Below are 20,491 nucleotides of genomic sequence, written 5' to 3'. Positions count from 1 at the left end.
TAATAAGTAGCCTGTTTGTAGCATGTTTTCTTCCAAATGATGTATTCCAATTTCTATATCTGTGCCAATTTTCAGCGAGAAATGTTGAGCTGTTCCAGGGATACTTTCAAATAAATATCCATCCACCCATACATCTAAACATTCGCATTTATAATATTATTAAATGTCGATATACATTTATTTATCATATTTCTAATATAATACATTTCATATCCATAAAAAAATAAAAATATACAAAACATATTATTAAAAACAGAACACCACCGGCTGCGGAATCCCATGACTCAAACAACCAGTGGTCAGGGCTGCAGAGACAGGATTATTAAATGTATTAGTAAAATACGAATAGTAGTCGGTGTTAATTTTATACACTAATGTAATAAGTGTATGCAATTTTTAGTTCAAAAAACAACTAATACACCTTTTTAAAGTCATGATTCTCAAAATTTGTCATGAGCTATTTTTTCTTAGAAAATTTTCGTCGTTAATAAATCTTTTGTTTAAAATACAACGTTGTGCGAGAGTGACACAAAATATGAGAGTGAAATTTCTGTTCCAACAAAATGTGTTCAACAATAATACTGCTACAAGGTCCAAATCGGAATTCAAGTAGTTTGAGTACATGTGTTGTATAATATTTAACTACGTCTATTTACCATTACTTTGTACTTAAAAAAATAATAATTACTTGATTAATTGAGTTAATAACAAATTGAATTCGAAAATAATTTTGAATTGAAAATAAATTTGTTTGGGGTAACGCTAGCTGATTGACCGTTGGTTTCTGAGACCAACCTCTATGTATAAACCATATCGTACTCCCTGTCATTATCTTTAACAATATGTTTTAAACAGGGATTTGGCCTCAGAAACTCACGGTAAATGAGATATAACTGGGACAGTTTGAGAAACGTGGACTAATGTAATTTCAAGTTCAATAAAGTAATAACAAATTATGCCTTCTCAGTATAAATGTCATGTTAATAACGCCATAAAATATAAGCTCGTTTTATTTTCGCATAAAAGAATTTATATAAGACCACTACAATTTTACCTAGACGACTCATTCAAGTGTACAACCTACGTGGGTTTGGTGTGGTATATAATATTTAAAATGTTTTTATGTCTCTTGTGCCTTAGTGTAGTGCTAGGTATGGTATTATTCAAATTAAAAAGAAGACGATTGTATAGATTAGCTTCAAAGATACCCGGCTCGGACGATGAACTGCCATTTATTGGTCTCGCACATAAATTTACTGGGACTACTGAAGGTTTGCACTATTTCCAGTTCTACAATGGTCGTACTGTTTTTATTTATCTTTTAAAAATCATTAATAGATATTTTGCATTTTTGTGTAAAATCGGCAACCTGATTTTGCTAAAAAAAGCTAAGTGACCGCTGTCTAGACTTATCTGTGAAAAGTAAACAGACAAATATATTGCCCATCCTTAAAATAGAGGTAGGGACTTACAAAAGAGGATACATCTCCCTGTATATTTCACCTCCGTCAAATTCACCTTCCCATACTTTCCTATTAGGAAAATGGTGGAAAGGAGATGAGGGAATTTGACATTCGGAAGTAAAGTGATAAAACGGGGAGGAGGAGAGCTAACTAATAAACTCTGTACAGCCACTCCAGTCTGTTAATTTATATATATTTACTTGCTTTGTTTATATGCCTTTAATAATTAAGAGTATAAACTCTTAAGTAATATAAATAATTAATATAGTAATAGTTTAAATTAAAACCAACAATGTCATTTATTGTTTTCAGATATATTGAATAGTTTACAAAAGTATAGTTACGAGGCAATGAAAAATAACGGAATTCTTCGAGGTTGGCTCGGTCATATTCTTTACTTCAGTAAGTTGTATATTATATGATTAAAAATGAAATAGGTAAGAAATAAAATCAGACGTATACAATGTGTTAACATAGTTAATGACTTTATTTGATATCTTCAGATGTTCAATTTACTATGGTACGATGATTTATAGTCTTAAAAAATGTATTATACAATTTATGTATGTTGTTTCAGTTGTTGTTGATCCAGTGGATGTAGAGGTAATACTAAAGACTAGCTTAGAGAAAGATGACCTGCATCGATTTATTAGAAATGTAATTGGAAACGGCTTAATATTTGCACCAGGTATATTATATTTTACATTAAATTTAATTACTAGTTTTCATTAAGTGTATGAATTGGGTAAAAAAATATCGAAAGCTACGACTTCGTCTATGAATTGGTTCTTAGTTAAAAGAGGTGACTAGAGTTAATATTATATTTTTCACGAGTGCAAAGGGGCTATACCAAGTGTTTTCGCTTCGAAGTGATTGTCGCTCGATTCGTATTACCCGCCCTCTGACCACTATTAATATAAGTACGGGCATATTCTCCAAAAGATCCGGTGTCATGTATTATAAAAGTTGTGCTTCTAGATTTCTTAATACTATAACATGTATGTAACTAAATTATTTTTAAGTAATTAACTACTGTGATAGTCTGTTCAAATTGCTTCATCACTTTAATTATTCTTACCAGTTTCTATATGGAGGAGACGACGAAAGATCACGGTGCCGGCTTTTAGTCCTAAAATAGTAGACACCTTCATGGAAGTATTTGCGGAACAAAGCGAGAAGTTGGTTTCAGTACTTGCTGCATGCGCGGGTAATGATTACATCGCCATGGAACCTTACCTTTGTAGGTATACTCTTGACTCTGTTTGTGGTGAGTAGAAACAAAAACAAATCTTTCTTTATGTAATGTTTATACAGCTTGGTTGTCAAGCTATTTTTATGGATACTTTTAACTTTATTTTTTTTATAGAAACTACAATGGGAATAACAACAAACGCTCAAAATAATCCTAATGCACCATATCTAAAAGCATTGAAAAATATACTTAATTTGGTTTGTGAAAGAATTTTCCATCTGTGGCTACAACCTGATTGGCTGTACAAGTTCTTTTCGCAGTCCAAGTCACATCAGAAATATACAAAGGAAATGCAAGGTTTTGTAGATGAAGTAAGTTTAATATTCCTAAAGGTAAAAACGTTTTAAATTTAAATGTTTAAATATTTGAGTCACCTTCATAAACGGTTGTTGAAGTTTTATTAGACGTCACATTCCTAGATTAGTGTTGAAAATTTATTTATTTATTTAAAAACTGCATAGCATCATTACAGTATACAACCAATTTGACACTATACACACTTTACATAACAGTTTACACGATAACATATTTTATAATAACATATAATATAACAATGATAAATAAAAAGAAAAAAATACATAGATAAACAGTGCAAGAATATATCAACGCGTAACTAAACATCAATATTCAAACGTCTTCCACACATCTGTACGCAGCCTCTGTAAAATATTAATTAAACTAAGTAAAGAATCATTTTTTTTAATATTTACATTCAATTTTTTATTTCATTAGGTTATTCAAAATAAAAGGAGAGAAATCAAGAAAGAAAAGGATTTGAAATCAGAAGTAGATCGTAATTTTGGTGAGTAACGTATAAAACAAAGGAAACGTATAAATTATTTGAACGGTTATTGAATATTTATAATTTTCCAGGTTTAAGTAATTACAAGACTCAGTCGTTCCTCGATCTTTTGATAGAATTTTCTGGTGGTGAAAATGGTTACACTGATCTGGAGTTAAGAGAGGAAATATTGACACTAACAATAGCCGGCACTGATACGACGGGTGTGTCAATTGGGTACACTTTGAAGTTGCTAGCGATGTATCCAAAAGTTCAAGACAAGTTATATCAAGAGTAAGTCGCACTGGATCTTAAATTTATCAAATTTTGTTTGGATCTAGATCAAACCATGTTTCAAGAAGAGATAGAGTAGATTGAGACAAAACATAATTATAGGTATTAATAACTATAACCAAAATCTGGATGACCGTATTTTTTTTTAAATTGTGTTTTTTGGAAATTATATTTAACTACGAATTACTAGTAAAATTACTAATAAATACTTCATCATTTTAAATATTCATTTAAAATGATGAAATATGAATAATATTTTTCGATCTTACCGATAGAAAAAGTTAAGTTTATGTTTAAGTTGATTATCGATAAAACACGAATAAAATTACATTTTCTAAAAATGATTCCTAGCTAGATCGATTTATCGCCCACGAAACCCCTATATACTAAATTTTATGAAAATCGTTGGAGCCGATTCCGAGATTCCAATTATATGTATACAAGAATTGCTCATTTAAAGATATAAGATTCATACAATCCGATTAAAAACCGTAAAATCCAATTATTTTTTAGATTACTAGATGTTTTTGGAACTTCCGATCGAAGAATAGTTAAAGAGGACTTGTCAAAGTTAAAATATTTGGAACGTATTGTGAAAGAGTCTCTACGGTTATATCCACCAGGTCCATTCATCATTCGAAAGGTTTTAGAAGACATTTCCTTACGTAAGTTAATTATAAAATAGACTACTTTCACTTACATTTTCTTTTCTATACAGCTAACATTATTAATTAATTAATATGTACGTTTCGTAATTCTTCACCAGCGTCGGGAAGAGTTTTTCCAGCTGGATCAGGCGCGGCGGTCAGTATCTGGGGCTTGCATCGTGACCCCAAGTACTGGGGCCCAGACGCCGAGGTCTTTGACCCCGACAGATTCCTGCCGGAGAGGTTTAACCTAAAGCATGCCTGCTCCTACATACCGTTCAGCAGTGGACCTCGTAATTGTATTGGTACCGTAGTTTCCATATATATTTCTTCTAACAACCAAGGGAAGAGTCTCTTGTTCTTCTCTATACTATAAACTTGAGACACTGTACTTCACATTGGTCTAGATTTTAATACACACTAACTAATTAAATGAACTTAAATAAGGTTGGCTATATGTTTATTAAGCTTTTGGAACAGATGTTCGCGGATATTTCTATTAGTGTCAGCGAGGCTAAGGAAAGATGGGTGTGTGTTGTAAAGTTGCGGTAATGCGGCAAGCATTATGAATCATCATCATCATCAGCTCACTATACGTCCCCACCGAGGGGCTCGGAGCCTACCCTAAGTTAAGGGTGATTAGGCCATAGCATTATGAATACGGCGACGAATTTCTTTTTTAATTCCGCGCGGACGAATTGTATTTAAAATAATACGTGATGTGTTGCAGGTTATCAATACGCGTTAATGTCTATGAAGACAGTGTTGTCGGCGATAGTGAGGCGCTACAAGATTATGGGAGAAGAGTCCGGCCCTGTTCCACATATAAAGTCCAAAATTGACATCATGATGAAAGCTGTCGATGATTATAAAATTTGTTTAGAGAAAAGATTTAAATAAAAAGAAATGAAAGGAATGAATGAAATTACATGCATTGAAAACATATTTATTTAAAACACAATGATAGTTATTCTAAATTAATAAACTTATATATATGGAGAAAAAAAACCTTGCATTTTGTTTATATCGTTGAACCTTTTTGAACCTTAGGTTACTTTTGTCAATTACATGCTACGTGGAGTAGAGTATAGAATATTCTGCTTCACGCAGCACGAGTAAGTTGCCAATTCCATGACCTATTTCTAGTCCTTTATTACAATTTTTAGTGTATCTGAATTTGAAGATTTGATTTAAAAAAAATTCTCAATATTTTTAGCTCTTTAAAACTACGTATTATTTCGGCTGTGTACACAATTTGTATGTTTTAAAATATAAATAAAGAGTATTATTTTATCCTTTGGTATTTCATTCAGATGTAAAGTGAAATATTTTTAGGTATTTTGTCGTTTCCGGCTTTGTGGTACAGTAGTTTTCTTTTATTTTTGTAACTGAATTCAATCGTTATGAAATTAATATTCAATTTATTAAGGTTAATTTAAAACCTAACTAAACAGTAAAAAACAAAAAAAAACACTTTGTATTATTAATAACTTCCCCTATAACTTAGTACATCTACAAAATAGCTATTTAAAAAAAGAAGTAGGTAATTGAGTTTGCCATTGAATCTCGACTATCTTATTGCCATAATTCTCCTGAAAAAATAAAGAGAACATTTTTTTTAATTTAATAAGCCAACGCTTCAGCACGATCCTACCTGATGTTAAGTGATGATGTGGTTGAATGATATTGGTTCCTTGTACACATGTTGCCTCATTAAAAGTTCACGGTGAGCATTTGCCTACAATCTGAGGGTTACATAGTAACCTATAAATTAACCATTAAAAGCGATTTATCTCCTATGTTGTTTAAAAAAACATTCAGAATGATATAACGTACTATGGCTAGTCATAATGTTTCTATGGTAATTTAAATGGACTTTACGTTCAAATTTATCTTTAGTACTTTTTCTCCTTGATGGAATATACGCCAGCAACAACATTGTTGAACGAATGGCAGAAGACAGGCGTGAAGTGGAAATAATTCCGCGTTTCATCTGATGAGTACTAGTAATATTATAAATGCGAAAGTTTGGATGGTTGTTTGTGACAGAGTTCAACGGATCTTAATGAAATTTGGCACAGATATAGAACATAGTCTGGAAGAATACATAGGCTACTAATTAAGTTTTTTTCAGTTCCGCAGGGATGTATGTAGTCATAGGCGACGGCTATTATACAATAGCATCAATGTGTACAAGAATTTTATATCACATAACATCACCTGTGATACATTGTTTCTGTTGTGTTTCTCAAATTGCACACATCAAGTCTTTATTACATTAGGATTTAAGTTATCGCCGAAATTGGGTTTATTACTTTAATGGATTGCCATTAAATGTTAGTGGTTTACGTTACTTAATTAAAAAAGTCAAAATAATAAGAATGTTAAAAGTTTAATCAATATTTGTACACTTAAATAATTTTTCTTTTTTTTCTTGCTAATATATTTTTTGTCAGTTTCTTTCGATTGCTTCAAACTAAGTAAAAGGAGTTACTGAAGTGCTCTATTTAATTTATTATTTTACTCTGAAACAGAAAGGCGCGAAAAGAGATCGCAGAAGCAAACAGCTACACAGTTTGAAAAACCCAGATGAAGGTTTTTTTTAATTACTTTAATATAATAACAAATTGCCACTTCGCAGTATAAGGGTCTTTGTACACTGCGCTACAGAAATACACAGCTATTTTAGTCACTAAGCGACTTATGCAATAAATTCTCATAGAGATTTGTACACAGGTACGCGTAGCCAACATTTTGTTCTTTCGTCGCCTAAACAAGTGGCTCGCTATCTGTTTGTCAAGATCGTCACGAAAAAGTCGCGGCGATTTTCAAAACGGCAGAGCAAATTTATACAGTAGACATATTGTGAATTCGTGTCAGCTATGTAGTTACTTTGCCTATACTAAACGAATAGCCAACTCGTGTCAACAATTCAATATTTTGTGTACAGATCGCGCGCTACATAATACTTGCGACAAAGATATCGTGCAATAGTATTTAAGATACAAGTGTACAAAGGGCCTAAACGTAAAAACCTTATTTAATATAACAAAATTGCTAGTTTTACATAGAGGGTATTATATAAGACGAATATAATTTTCCTTGGATGATATATTCAAATATAGCAGTTGTACTACGTGTATTAGGTTTTCTATTATATTTACAATGTTTTTATATCTTTTGTGCCTCGGTGTGGTGCTGGGTATTGCACTATTCAGATTTAAAAGAAGACGAATGCATAAATTAGCTTCAGAGATTCCCGGGTCCGACGATGAACTGCCGTTCATTGGTGTCGCCCATAAATTTATTGGGAATACTGAAGGTGTGTACTATTTTCATTATTAGCCACATAAAATGTTACAGTACTAAGCTAGTACACCCAAGGTTTGTAGTTTAACTTAAGGCACTTGCCAAATAATGATGAAAACAACCAGGGTCGTGTTATCTATAGACGGCACCTGAGTATGAAAACCAGTCTGGCGCCCCTTAAAGTAGTATTTACCAGGGCGCCAGACTCGGGCGCCCCGCAATTTAAGGTAATAACAGTCCTGTAAACAAATATTATAGTTTAAGATTTAGCGGAGCGTTGCGGGAATGGGGGGAGGGCACTGCGTATCGAACCTTTGGCCGCCAAGATATATGAAAAGGATAATATATCTATGTTATAAATAATATAATTGAAATCACAATTTACTTCTCGTAATGGTTCCAGATGTATTGAACAGTTTACAGAAGTATAGTTACGAGGCAATGAAAAAGAATGGAATTCTTCGAGGTGGGATTGGCCATCTTTTTTATTTCGGTATGTAAACTAATTATGAAATTCAGGTAAGGACTATAAGTTAGATATTTATTTAATAGTTCATGTGATCTATTTCTAATGTTATTCGATATTTGTATATCTATTTAAAAGTGTTTATTGACAAATTATTTAGTTAATTGTTGATGTATGATTGGTTGTGGTAATCTTAAGACTCATAATATAACAATTTAATTAATGTACGCCATGTTTCAGTTGTTGTGGACCCAATTGATTCAGAGGTAATATTAAAGAATTGCTTAGAGACAGACAACCAGCATAGATTCTTTAAAAATGCTATTGGTAATGGCGGAATATACGCACCATGTAAGTGGTGTTAAAATTGTTTTTTTTTTCTTTTGAATATTGACAACTTAATTCATGTTAGAACACAAACTATCTTTATTAGTGCCTATATGGAGAAGACGACGAAAGATCATGGTGCCGGCTTTCAGTCCTAAAATAGTAGATACCTTCATGGAAGTATTTTCGGAACAAAGTGAGAAGTTGGTTTCAATGATTGCTGAATGTGCGGGTAAAGGTGACATCATCATGGGGCCTTTTCTTTGCAGATATACTCTTGACGCTATTTGTGGTTAGTAGTAACAAAAAGGGATTTCGAGTTCTTTTTTACTCTCATCTCCTCTTTTGGTTTTTTATTCATTGCCATTAAATCTTAGTGGTTTTCGTTATTTAATTAAAAATGTGACCTTTGACTTGTCTGAGGTATTTAATAGATATTTTTGATTTTAATATTTTTTTTCTTGTAACAGGGACTACGATGGGAATAAAATTAAACGCCCAAAATAATCCTGATAATCTATTTTTAATCGCATTGAAAAATGTACTTATTATTATTTGTAAAAGATTTTTTCATCTATGGCTACAACCAGAATGGTTGTACAAGTTCTTCCCTCAGTACACAGAGGAAAAGAAATATTTAAAGGAAATGCACGATTTTATAGATGGGGTAAGTTTAACATATTTAGCGTTTTTAATATTATAATTTGCATTAAAAATACATGAAACATATAAAGTTTTTAAAGGATAGCATTTGCTTTTAGTGAACAAATGCTCTATGTATGCATATAATTGTGTCAGGCGCCTATGGACATCATTCTGCAAGAATTTTCCTTTGTTTAATCTCCTTTAATACTCTTGAGATGGTCGTAAAAAATTTATGACGTAGTCAAAAGGTTTTGTATCCAAATGTTTAAATATTCTTTTATTTCACTTAAAGGTAATACAAAAGAAGAGGGAAGAAATCAATAAAGAAAAATATCTGAAATCAGAAGTAGATCGTAATTTTGGTAAGACAGGAAACAGTGGGAAGTTATAAACTATTTTGAACCTGAAATCAATATAACTAAATTTTTAGATTTATGTCATTACAAAACTCGGTCGTTCCTCGAACTTTTGATACAATTTTCTGGCGGTGAAAATGGTTACACTGATCTAGAGCTAAGAGAGGAAATAATGACGTTAACAATAGCCGGCACTGATACGACGGGTGTGTCAATTGGGTACACTTTGAAGTTGTTAGCGATGTATCCAAAAGTTCAAGACAAGTTATATCAAGAGTAAGTCACACTGGATTTACCAAAATTGTGAAAACATTGAGCGAGAAAAAAACGTTAAAGAAAATTTATAAACAAACGACTATATTTAAATATATAAACTAAATATTTACTATCTTTTTCCCTTTGACATATATTTTAAAGCGTTTATATTGCGATAATTATTTTTCAGATTATTAGATATTTTCGGAAATTCCGAAAGATCAATAGTTAAAGAGGACTTGTCCAAGTTAAAGTATTTAGAACGTATTGTGAAAGAGTCGCTAAGGTTATTTCCACCAGGGCCATTTATTATTCGAAAAATTTCAGAAGATATTTACTTACGTAAGTATTAAATAGCAAATTCTCACATACTCCTATTTCATGTTCATTTTTGACAAGAATTAACTTTTAAAATAATACGTACTCATCTATGTTTCGATATACTAAACAGCGTCAGGAAGAACTCTACCGGCCGGGTTCGGTGCAATTGTCAGTGCTTGGGGTATGCACCGCGACCCTAAGTACTGGGGCCCGGACGCTGAAGTTTTTGACCCTGACAGGTTCCTGCCGGAGAGGTTCAACCTCAAGCATACCTGCTCTTACATGCCTTTCAGCAGTGGACCTCGAAGTTGTGTCGGTACTGTAATTCACATATGTTTGTCTTGAGATAATGATTTGATAAGATAAGATTAAAGAGAATTTTATGTAATGGGGCAATAAACACCGGAGGAATACGTCCTTTGTACTTCTCTATAATATTAATGTAACACTCTACACTTTAATATAGTCTATGGGTAAAGGTTGGAGTTGACTCCAATTAGCTAATTGCCATGACAGCAATGTAAATAGATCTTAAAAATGATATATGTCATGATTACCTATTTAATTTTAAAAGTAAAATATGATGTTTTTGTTTCAGGTTACCAATATGCTTTAATGTCAATGAAGACAGCGCTGTCGGCGATAGTGAGGCGCTACAAGATTATGGGAGAAGAGTCCGGTCCTGTTCCACATATAAAGTCCAAATTTGAAATCATGATGAAAGCTGTAGATGATTATAAAATTTGTTTAGAGAAAAGAATTTCTATTTAATCTGAAGATTTTAAATAAAACAACATAAGATTTTGATCTAATTAGATATACCTACAAATATTGAATACATTAACATCCGGTTTATATGGTTACAATTTATCTAAAGTGAAATTGGAATTAGAATCTATTTCTAGTGTATATTAGCTACTTGCATTAATTGATTGAAATATTAAATGTATCTTGTTTAAAATAGCCTTAGTTCTCATTATTTTATAGAAGTAGATGCACGTATTTATTAGCCATAAAACATAATTATACAACTAACTTTATTACCTGATATATATAAAAGTTACAATATCGTTACCACTTCAACGAATAAGATTGCTAAAGTAGAAAACATAACAGTAGGTTTCCACACTAGTTAAACTTTTACATTGTTCCAAAGAAGATAATCAAGACGATATTTTTTTCTATTAACTGTTTAAGTATTGTAAACAAATATTATAAATGCGAATGTTTGCATAGATGGATGAATGGATGTTTGTTTAAAAGTATCTCCAGAACGGCTGAACGGATCTTGATGAAATTTGGCATACATATAAGCAGGAACATAATAATGTTTTTTTATTCTGCACGGACGGAGTCGCGGGCGACATCTAGTATAAATGTTTGTATATTACTGTACAGTACAATAAAAATATTTAAATTCAAAAATAATATAGTAGAATCTTTTTAGAGACGTAGAATAAACCAGGGGGTGGAAACTTAGAAGAAGGACGGTTTGTATGGAAAGTGGCGCCACCTTTTATATAATCGTAAACATCATTTCATCTCATGGCTGAGAAGAAGCATCATTTCTGTCATCGAGACATTCATGTGTCATCAAACCGCTACGTTTTTTCGTATTTCTATTTCTGTTCTTGTATTCTTAGTTAAATGTTGTTTCATTCATTTTGTTTTTAATTAAAATGTGTTTTCGTGAAAAATGACGCCGTACGCAACTGTGTTTTAGATGGACTGATTATGGTAAGTTCCAATTCAATAAAAATTTTCATGTTATTCCCATATGTCAGACTCATTTAAACATTTAAATATTTTAATATTTTGGTGTAGTTTTTAGCACCACAGTGATTTATCCTTTCCGGTTATCATATTGAATGGTGCCCTACTTCTAATACATTTTACATATCAGTTCCTATACTTGATAGGAAATCACATTCTGTTTGTTTGTTGTAGGTGCACATATACACGGTTTCCGCCTTCCTGAGAGACGGTCAGTGATGTTCAGAAAATGTGTGCCAATCACTGGAATTATAGAGCCATAAACTGATGTGTCTGAAATTAGTAGGTGGGTCCATGTGTGTATATGTAAAAAATATATTTTTTTATTTGTAATTTTTTATTGTAAAGAAAAATTTGCTTGCCTATGTTGTAAGAGAATATGTTCAGAGTGTTTAAACTCGCAAATAACTACAAATTGCCAGTTGCCAGCTTGCATGTGACTGAAAATATTTTGGGGTTTGGTTTTAATTACAGGGTATGCATTCTTTTGTGACCGCGCTATACTATTTATTACCGTAAATGTAATTTTCAAATATATATATTAAAAATTAAAATATTGAGCTGATATCTTGAAAGTCATTGATGTATATGTACTTGCATAGATTTAAAATTAAGTTATGTAGAAATATAATAAATAATGTACAAAAATATAAAAATATTTTGTTTTTATTTCCCCAATAATAATAGGATCATTTTAATAGAGGTATTTCATAGAAGGCTACTTGATATCGGCTCACTATATTAATAACTACATAAGTGGGTATATTATTTTTGAACATTGATTTAATGTCAATTTTAACTTTATTTATTAGATTCCCACTTATTAGTTATTATTATAGTGAGCTAAATAAGCGTGCCTACGTATATAGGTACCAAAAAAAAAAAAATTAGTTCAGCGATTATACGCATGGAGCGCCACAATCGCCGTGGATCCACGACTTCGTGCGAGTTGCCCCTCTTTCTATAGTATACTTATTATACTCTTTGGAATAAACAAAAAAAGTTTTTTTTGACACTACGATTAATTTATATAAATGTCAAATTTGTCGGAAACATTGGTAAGGGAATTTGTTGTCTTGTATTTTAATATATATTTAAGAAGACAGTAGAATAAAAATAACAATTACTTTATTGTAACAAAAATATTGTCTCCTAAAATTACTTAGTAGATCACTATGTTTATTTTTATGGTTTGCCTCATCGATGCAAGTTCTATATCGGAAGGTTTGGGCAAGATCTCGTCCGTGTGATTAGCAATAGTTACCATTAATCGTGGGTTTTTGAAACTAAAATCTTTGACATGTTTGATTTTGATCCCAGAAACCTATGATAAGTTGTACGGTTCGAACCAGAGTATGGACTCTCGACAAGTTTAGGCAAAGATGATGAGTGTTTACTGGATATAACGGATAATAACTTCTCATATTGTTACTTTTACCGTGGGTTTTTGAGACCAACATTTCCGTTTAAAACATATTGTTATCTCTGTTTTGTCAAAGATAATGACAGGGAATGACGATATGTTTTATACAGAGATTTAGTCTCAGAAACACACGGTTAGTGAGTGATGTTTATGAATTTAGTACGTATTGGAAAGATTAAGCTAAATTATAGGTTGCTTCAAAAAGTAAAGCAACATCAAATTACATGACATTGACTAAATGTAATGGTGGTTATTAGACTTCCTAAGGTATAATATTAGCGGGAATATCTTACTTTGAAATAGATAAATTAATGACAAACGAAGCTTTTCCAGTTCTACTTTATTTATAAAAACAGACTTTAGGTATGTATTTATGATAAATTACTGAGCAATTTAGTTACTACTTTGTAAACGACTTCGATAATAACTAAAATCAAATGATTATAAACAATTTACTTCGGTAGTTATTTTTATAAATGTTTATACAAACTAAATATCCTCAATCCGTCACTTGACATATATTTTAATTCCAAACTGGAAAGTTTTTTCGATATTAATAATATTATAGTTACACACACATAAGTAATAATCGTTGTGGCGTGGGATAAACCATTTTAATTATGATTTTTATATTACTTAGCGAAATGACAATCAAGTAATCGATTTCTTGTTGTGGAAAGTATAATAAATAATTCAAATATTGGATTTCTTTTATTGTAAGAGTTCCCTGGGGAGTAGGGGAATGTTTATTACAGTCAGTCACGTGGGGTTGGCCGGGGGTGTCTTTGATATTGACTTGATAAGCGTGCACGGATAACTTATCGGAACTGTTCAATGTAAAAGCGCCTAGATTCGATTTGATAAGTCAAGTTTTAAACAGTGGTTATGTAGGGAAAAAACTACGACTACTTATTCAATGTGTGAAAGAATGGTATGAAAAGTGTACTGTAGTACTAAATAGTCAAATAATGCCCACTGCTAATTTTACATTTACTAAAAACTATTGAAAACACTAATAATTGATTAAACTTGAAATAATTTTAATCAATGTCCTAATAGTATGAAGTAATAAATAACAGATCCCTTAGAAAGGTTTTGGTGGCGCGTTGTTTGATCGCTTTTTACAGAAAACGGGCGTGTCACGAAAACTCTGTAATAAATCATTTCGGTATTCCGCGTGATGCCCGAATAGTTGCCGGTTGCCAGTTTGGCGGGACAGTGCAAGGCGGGCGGGCGGTCTGCGTGGTTGTTTTAAACACGTCGACTAATCCTATTTCGTAAATCATGAAGCAAGTTTCATAAATGTTTTCAATATTTTTAAATTTATCTTTATCATGATTACGTATGTTTATTTATAATTAATTGTTTTTTTCTTGTATTATTTATTTCATGCTTTATTTTTACAGATTCAATGAAAATGGAAGACGAAAATGATGAACATTTTATATTTCGATTGAACGATAACGGTTCTGGACCTAGTCTTCTTATGAAGGTATATATACTTGTTTTTGTAGGTAGCTTTGTATTTAAGGTAAAACAGAATAATAAAAATACAATGATGAAAACGCTAAATTTAAATTTACTACATCTGCTCAATCAGATCTATTTAGATATATTTATCCTTGCTATGAATTTATAGTTATTATATATAATTATACCTATAATTACATATAACTATACTATAAAATAATATATGTTTATGTTATAATGTCAACAGTTAACCTCGGCGGTTTCTCCTTACTTGATTATTAGCGACAATTAAATAAATTCACGATAGACTTTTATGAATCTTTGATTATGAAGTAATTTTACTTTTGGATGATTACAAGTTTATTTATTGACGTAATATTTCATTTAACTACTTGCCGTTCATGATAATAGTATTATTATTTTATTTCCATTGGGTTTATTAATTGCATATCGCTTAAGTTAGAAATATTACAAGTGACAACTTAACTTCGGGTTTGAATCCCGGACGGCTGGTCAGCTCTTCACATTGTTGTGAAATTTATTTCCGTTTACAGGACTTTAAACACAACTTAAACATGACATTCATATAGCCTCTTCTTATTTTGTCGATCCCATCTTAACCGGTGTCAAGTTGAACTCAATCTTTCGATATATATGAATGAAAATAGTACGAAATATTAGATTTAATATTATTTTTAATCAATTTCCTTTTACATCCATTTTATTTCCTTATGATATAACTTAATAAATATTCGATTGGTATAACTATAAGGTTTGCGCGGAGCGTGGATGGCGCATGTACCAGGGCTGCGGCGACGAGCGTTGGAATCTGTGGTGGCGGACCAGCGCCTTCCCCGCAGCCAGCTACAAGGCTCTCGGAGACTGGCAGGCAAGTCTATTTTTTTCTGACTGAAGTTACATATCACGTTACTACTAGAGTTATCATTCATAATTCTTCGCTATAGTATTTGGCATTTAATTCGGATTGAATGGCACGTGGAACAGAACGTTACTCTTGTTTTCATACGCTGTTCAGTTCGCACGTCGTTGGGTAAAAGGAAGTAAATATTTTACGATAATTTCATTTTAGATTACATACTAGGATTGTTTTGCTATTAAAAGTAAGAAAACTCATAGAATATTGTAATGGTTTATAAAAGTATAGCGATTAGTTTCCGGGCAGCTGCTGCCGTGCCCGCCGCCCATTAGTCGGCAGGCCTCGCGGAATGTGTAAGTGCCTAGCATTGACTTATGTTATTGCTATTTGAAACTCATACATCGCTCTTATGTGTTATATTGGAATGCTCTGAATGAACGTAAATGTGACGTCTTATTGGCGTTACAAATGTGCGATTGTAGGAAACAATTGCTTACTGGGATTATTGGCGCAATGGTTTTTATAACAGTTACTGTTAAAATAACCCACAATTGCATAAAGCTGGGCATTTTTAAAGAACTATAAACAGAAGAAGAGCATGCAACTACTACAAATTTTGCATGGATTAGCTAGCTCGTTTGGTTCCAATAAAATTTTAATTCTCTTTTTCCATCCATAAGGAAAATTATAGGAAGGCAAAAAAAACATTTGATTGGGCAGGGATATGTAGGTAAAAGAAATACTTTTCCGTTTATGTACCGTGTCCAAATTTGTATTACCTACTCGCTTGTGTTTTGTGATCTGTCATGTCAATACCTTATCAAAAGTTATTGCTCTCTGGTAGTCATTGATAGTTTTACTGCCGCGGCTCGTGTTTGACAAGTATTTTTATTTATGTTTATTACGATTTCAGTTTATGAACCACATTCCAAAAGGAGGATCGATATGCAGGAAGGATAGTCTGTCTCGTCTTCTGCGCTGCATGAGGAGGATATATGGATCTATTTACGACTTCAGGTAAACTATAATTAGTATATAAAAACTTTTAACAGTGGCAGAGCCCGCTTTAACATGTTCGCACGAATTGGCCCGGCTCGTCCGGTGAAATACTACGACCACACAGAAGACAAACACATATCGCTTTGACAACGGCAATGATTAGTTAAAACAACTTCTGTGCACATGTTTCATATAAGGAATATTTGTTTTTGGTTGTACAGTCGCGGTCAGATATATTGACAAGTATCTGTTCAGAAGTATTTGGTTACCTAGTTCCCTGCAATATATCTGACGGCGACTGTACTCCTACTATTTATCATACGTAGAGAAAGAAATACACAATCTTACTATGAGCGATTTTGAGCACATAATGTTAGTTCATTCATACTTATGTAAATTTGCATACCATTGGTTAAATTATAGACGTTTATGTTACGTTTTCAATTCTTCATTAATTATATTCAATAGCAATAAAATTTGATCGTAACTGATGGTAACTGCTGTAATGCAATCTGAACGCAGCTGATTATAATTTAAATAATGGTATTCGTATACCCCCGGGTATACGAATACCGTTACGAAGGACACGGCAACCCGATGTTTTTAATTTAAAGCAATAAAAATCAAAACAAATGCAAGCACGCGACCATATCGAAGACTGTAAATTGTAATTATGTTCTGAAATGGATCATTCCGCTTTTTTTTTGTGCAGAAATAATTTGTATCAGTAATCGTAAAAATCGTAAAAATTAATTTTAAAGAATGATAAACAAAATGCACAGGGTGAACGAATTAAGTTTTCTTTATTTTGTATTTTTATTAAATTCCTCTGTGTTTGGTTCTATATTGGTATTTATGGCCACATCGACCGTATTTTTGTTAGTTGGTCTTTGGTTATTTTAAATATCATCATAAGTCCCAACCTAGGGTTAGAGGTGACTAGGCTGTAGTTTACCACGCTGTGCGGATTGGTTGGCTTCACACATATCTTGGATTTCTTCTAATATGTGCAGGTTGCATAACGGTGTTTTCCTTCACAGTAAGAACGTCGGATGAATACATATGTAAATCGAAAATTGAAAAAACACGTTGATACTAGACGGGTTCGAACCCAGGACTTGCAGATTACAAGTAATTTGCGTAATTCCTGAGCTACCGACGCTGTTGAATATCACTTGAAAGAAATTATTTAAAGTGACTGTAACATAGCTTAAACTTTCTATATCTCTATTTCTATTGAAAAAAAACTGTTTTTTTACTACAATAAAGTCTGTTACTTGTTGTTACCAGTCTTATCTTTTAATTATGTGTGTGTAGAAATGTAACTGTACGTTATAAATTTGTTGTTTGTTCCGACGTGTATTGCATAGAAGTCAATCGGCCCACGTCATCGGCCATTTGAATGGAGCTACGCGACCGTTTGCGTGGCGCACGGCATTATCTAGTTCGTGTTTGTTGCGATACGTACAATGTATAAAAATATACAAAGAAATTGCGATGTCTTTTTGAAAAATAAAACTTTGAATAGTTACGTTATTAGATGTGGCGTCTGTAGGGACAAACGGCAAACTTCAAGGTCACCTGCTCAATGAACATCCTAATGTCTTGCTCTATAAATAGCAAGCCTTTTCTTTTTATAAATCATAAATAGCCTGCTAGAATTTGTAATTTGCAATTTTTCAAAGCAAATCAATTGCTGCCCATAGAAATCCTCAATTGTTGATGCGTTGCCTACCTTTAATTGACCGCTTAGGGGACGCACAGAAATAGGATATTTCCCCTACCTATGCGTTCCCGTCTTCCTTATAACTCTAACTACTTTTTTAATATGAAATTAATGAATATATTTGATATAATAAGACTGTTGTACAAAAGATAATTTATGACAAAAGTCAAGGCAAGAGAAGTGTAAGTTGCCTCGCAAATGTTTCCAGGTTTATTGCAAATGTAACTTTGTCATTTCTTTGTTCATGATTAAGTATCTACATAATTTAAGGTTACTGTATAATGGTAATGTACCACGAGTACTTGGTAGCAATGCATCCGTTTATTTATAAAACAGACAAGCCTAACCTTGGTTACGAAGTTCATTTAACCGATTTTTAAATGGAATTATTAGAGGGTTGAAATATAAATATAAATGATGTACAACTCGAAATGGCTGGAGGTATTGACAAAAATATGTTTTTACCAAAACCATCTAAATTTAGTTTTCATTTAAACTGCTACGAGCAAAACTATGACTGACATAGCAAGATAAGCTATTGATGTATTGTTATAATTTATACAAAATAACGATGGGTAAATTTCGTAGAACTTGGAATAAATCGATTTATTATGAAAGATGACATGATTACGAAGGTGTGATGACAGAAATAAAAAATAATATATCGATCTGGGGACAGGTGCGTCTACCCTACGTTGAATATTTGGCAGGTAGACGAGATAACGGCAGGGAGATAATGATTACTAACATTGGAATGCTCTGATATATGTCAAAACACTACTGACATTGGTAATATAAAAGGCTAATTAAGTAATTAAACTAAAACAAGTCTTTGTAAATTGTGATAAATAGAAACAGTTTAAAACAATTCCGTTGACTAAAACTGCAACTTTGTTGAAAATTAAATTAGCGAAGTTTGTTGGCGACGTTTAGAGGTCACATTAAAAACTCTTCCGGGCCTCGCCTCGAGAGGTGAAAGTTCACGGTAATATTAAATTATAATTTTTGAATATTAATGAATCGTGCTTTTGCAGCAATTACCCCCAAGTGGTACGGATCGCGTGAGCTCCCGAAAGATCCGATGCCTTTGTACTGTTTGAGACATTAAATGATGGCGCGCTCCCTCGCCCCCCGTAGGCCTCGCCAGCCCCGCTCCCATCGCCTTGCATGGCCTCAGTTCTTATTACTTTCGGCGCCCTGAATTTGCATTCAAATTTTACATTTCACTTTTAAATGACCGATAGACACTTTTATCATATTAAGTCTATCAATATATATTTTTAAGTAAGTCAAGTTAGGTAAAACGTATAATTAAGTTTGTAGTATTTAAGTGTTTAATAGATTATATTTATTATTTTTTCAGTCCACCATCTTTCCATCTGCCGTTGGAATATGCGAAGTTAGTGTCGGAATGTTCTCGTCTCCGGCACGCCGATGACGGCTCAGGCTCCAACGTGGTCTGGATACACAAGCCCGTCGCACAGAGTCAGGGTCGCGGAATATTCTTGTTTCGGGTACAATTTATTGAAATTATTAGATATTGTTTTTTATTGCTTAACATGACAAAACTCCATGTACAATCCATACCATCTCATACAGTGTTTGCTGAACAATTTAATATTCTCTAAAATACTACCCACACTGGAGACCCTCTCGGAGACTGGTGTGACAGGTCAAGGCCTTAGCAATAAATTCAAATCTGCACACTAATTTGAGTCGATAAGACCATAGGTTAGTTATATATTTTCTCAATTTTGCCGTATTTTCTTAATTTTGACGTCTGTGGTGTTTCAGAGTGTGTGCGAGATGCGTTGCGGGGGTGCGGCGGTGGTGCAGCGGTACATCGAGCGCCCCCTGCTGGTTGCCGGTTACAAGTTCGATCTCCGGTTGTACGTGTGCGTACCGGGATACCGCCCGCTCACCGCTTATATGTACGCAGAGGGGCTAGCTAGGTTTGGTATGAAAATTTGGTATTTCATTTGTGGAAATTTAACGAATATATGATACTTCGGAATTAAAAGAGAACTTTATTAGCCTATGTGTTCTTCCAAACTATGTTCTAGAAATATGCCAAATTTTATCGAGATTCGTTGAGCCTTTCTGGAGA

At 32.8% G+C, this 20,491-nt stretch overlaps 3 protein-coding genes across 3 annotated transcripts in view; all 3 read left to right on the top strand.

Moving 5' to 3' along the window:
• Window positions 1–1,067: 1,067 nt before the first annotated feature.
• LOC106125043 (cytochrome P450 4C1) lies at window positions 1,068–4,989 on the top strand. Its single transcript, XM_013322129.1, has 10 exons — window positions 1,068–1,271; window positions 1,776–1,865; window positions 2,041–2,151; window positions 2,545–2,730; window positions 2,830–3,026; window positions 3,448–3,517; window positions 3,589–3,790; window positions 4,304–4,455; window positions 4,557–4,747; window positions 4,918–4,989. Exons 1-10 carry the CDS (start codon window positions 1,115–1,117, stop codon window positions 4,987–4,989), a joined length of 1,428 nt encoding a protein of 475 aa, XP_013177583.1. The 5' UTR covers window positions 1,068–1,114.
• A 2,584-nt stretch (window positions 4,990–7,573) lies between these two features.
• On the top strand, window positions 7,574–10,902 carry LOC106125543 (cytochrome P450 4d2-like). The gene is made up of 10 exons (XM_013322788.1): window positions 7,574–7,759; window positions 8,150–8,239; window positions 8,453–8,563; window positions 8,646–8,831; window positions 9,010–9,206; window positions 9,477–9,546; window positions 9,615–9,816; window positions 9,986–10,137; window positions 10,247–10,432; window positions 10,715–10,902. Exons 1-10 carry the CDS (start codon window positions 7,603–7,605, stop codon window positions 10,885–10,887), a joined length of 1,524 nt encoding a protein of 507 aa, XP_013178242.1. The 5' UTR covers window positions 7,574–7,602; the 3' UTR covers window positions 10,888–10,902.
• A 2,029-nt stretch (window positions 10,903–12,931) lies between these two features.
• LOC106125200 (probable tubulin polyglutamylase TTLL2) overlaps window positions 12,932–20,491 on the top strand; it is a 10,476-nt gene continuing 2,916 nt past the window's right edge. Inside the window, exons 1-6 of the mRNA XM_013322309.1 lie at window positions 12,932–12,947; window positions 14,719–14,804; window positions 15,555–15,671; window positions 16,573–16,676; window positions 19,748–19,898; window positions 20,179–20,348. Of these exons, the coding sequence (XP_013177763.1) occupies window positions 14,724–14,804; window positions 15,555–15,671; window positions 16,573–16,676; window positions 19,748–19,898; window positions 20,179–20,348 (623 nt within the window). The 5' untranslated portion in view covers window positions 12,932–12,947; window positions 14,719–14,723. The remainder of the gene's footprint in view (window positions 12,948–14,718; window positions 14,805–15,554; window positions 15,672–16,572; window positions 16,677–19,747; window positions 19,899–20,178; window positions 20,349–20,491) is intronic.

The sequence above is a fragment of the Papilio xuthus genome, unplaced genomic scaffold (genome assembly GCF_000836235.2).
Source record: "Papilio xuthus unplaced genomic scaffold, Pxut_1.1 DF825928.1, whole genome shotgun sequence".
Classification (NCBI taxonomy): Eukaryota; Metazoa; Arthropoda; class Insecta; order Lepidoptera; family Papilionidae; genus Papilio; species Papilio xuthus.
This window is presented reverse-complemented; position numbering and strand designations above follow the sequence as displayed.

Bases quoted from the DNA above. Each gene is read 5' to 3' on its own strand.
- LOC106125043 (XM_013322129.1), top strand. From the start codon at position 1,115: ATGTTTTTATGTCTCTTGTGCCTTAGTGTAGTGCTAGGTATGGTATTA. The intron at 2,152-2,544 runs GTATATTATATT...TATTCTTACCAG, and splicing joins CGGCTTAATATTTGCACCAG to TTTCTATATGGAGGAGACGA. The intron at 3,518-3,588 runs GTGAGTAACGTA...ATAATTTTCCAG, and splicing joins AGAAGTAGATCGTAATTTTG to GTTTAAGTAATTACAAGACT.
- LOC106125543 (XM_013322788.1), top strand. From the start codon at position 7,603: ATGTTTTTATATCTTTTGTGCCTCGGTGTGGTGCTGGGTATTGCACTA. The intron at 7,760-8,149 runs GTGTGTACTATT...TAATGGTTCCAG, and splicing joins ATTTATTGGGAATACTGAAG to ATGTATTGAACAGTTTACAG. The intron at 9,817-9,985 runs GTAAGTCACACT...ATTATTTTTCAG, and splicing joins CAAGACAAGTTATATCAAGA to ATTATTAGATATTTTCGGAA.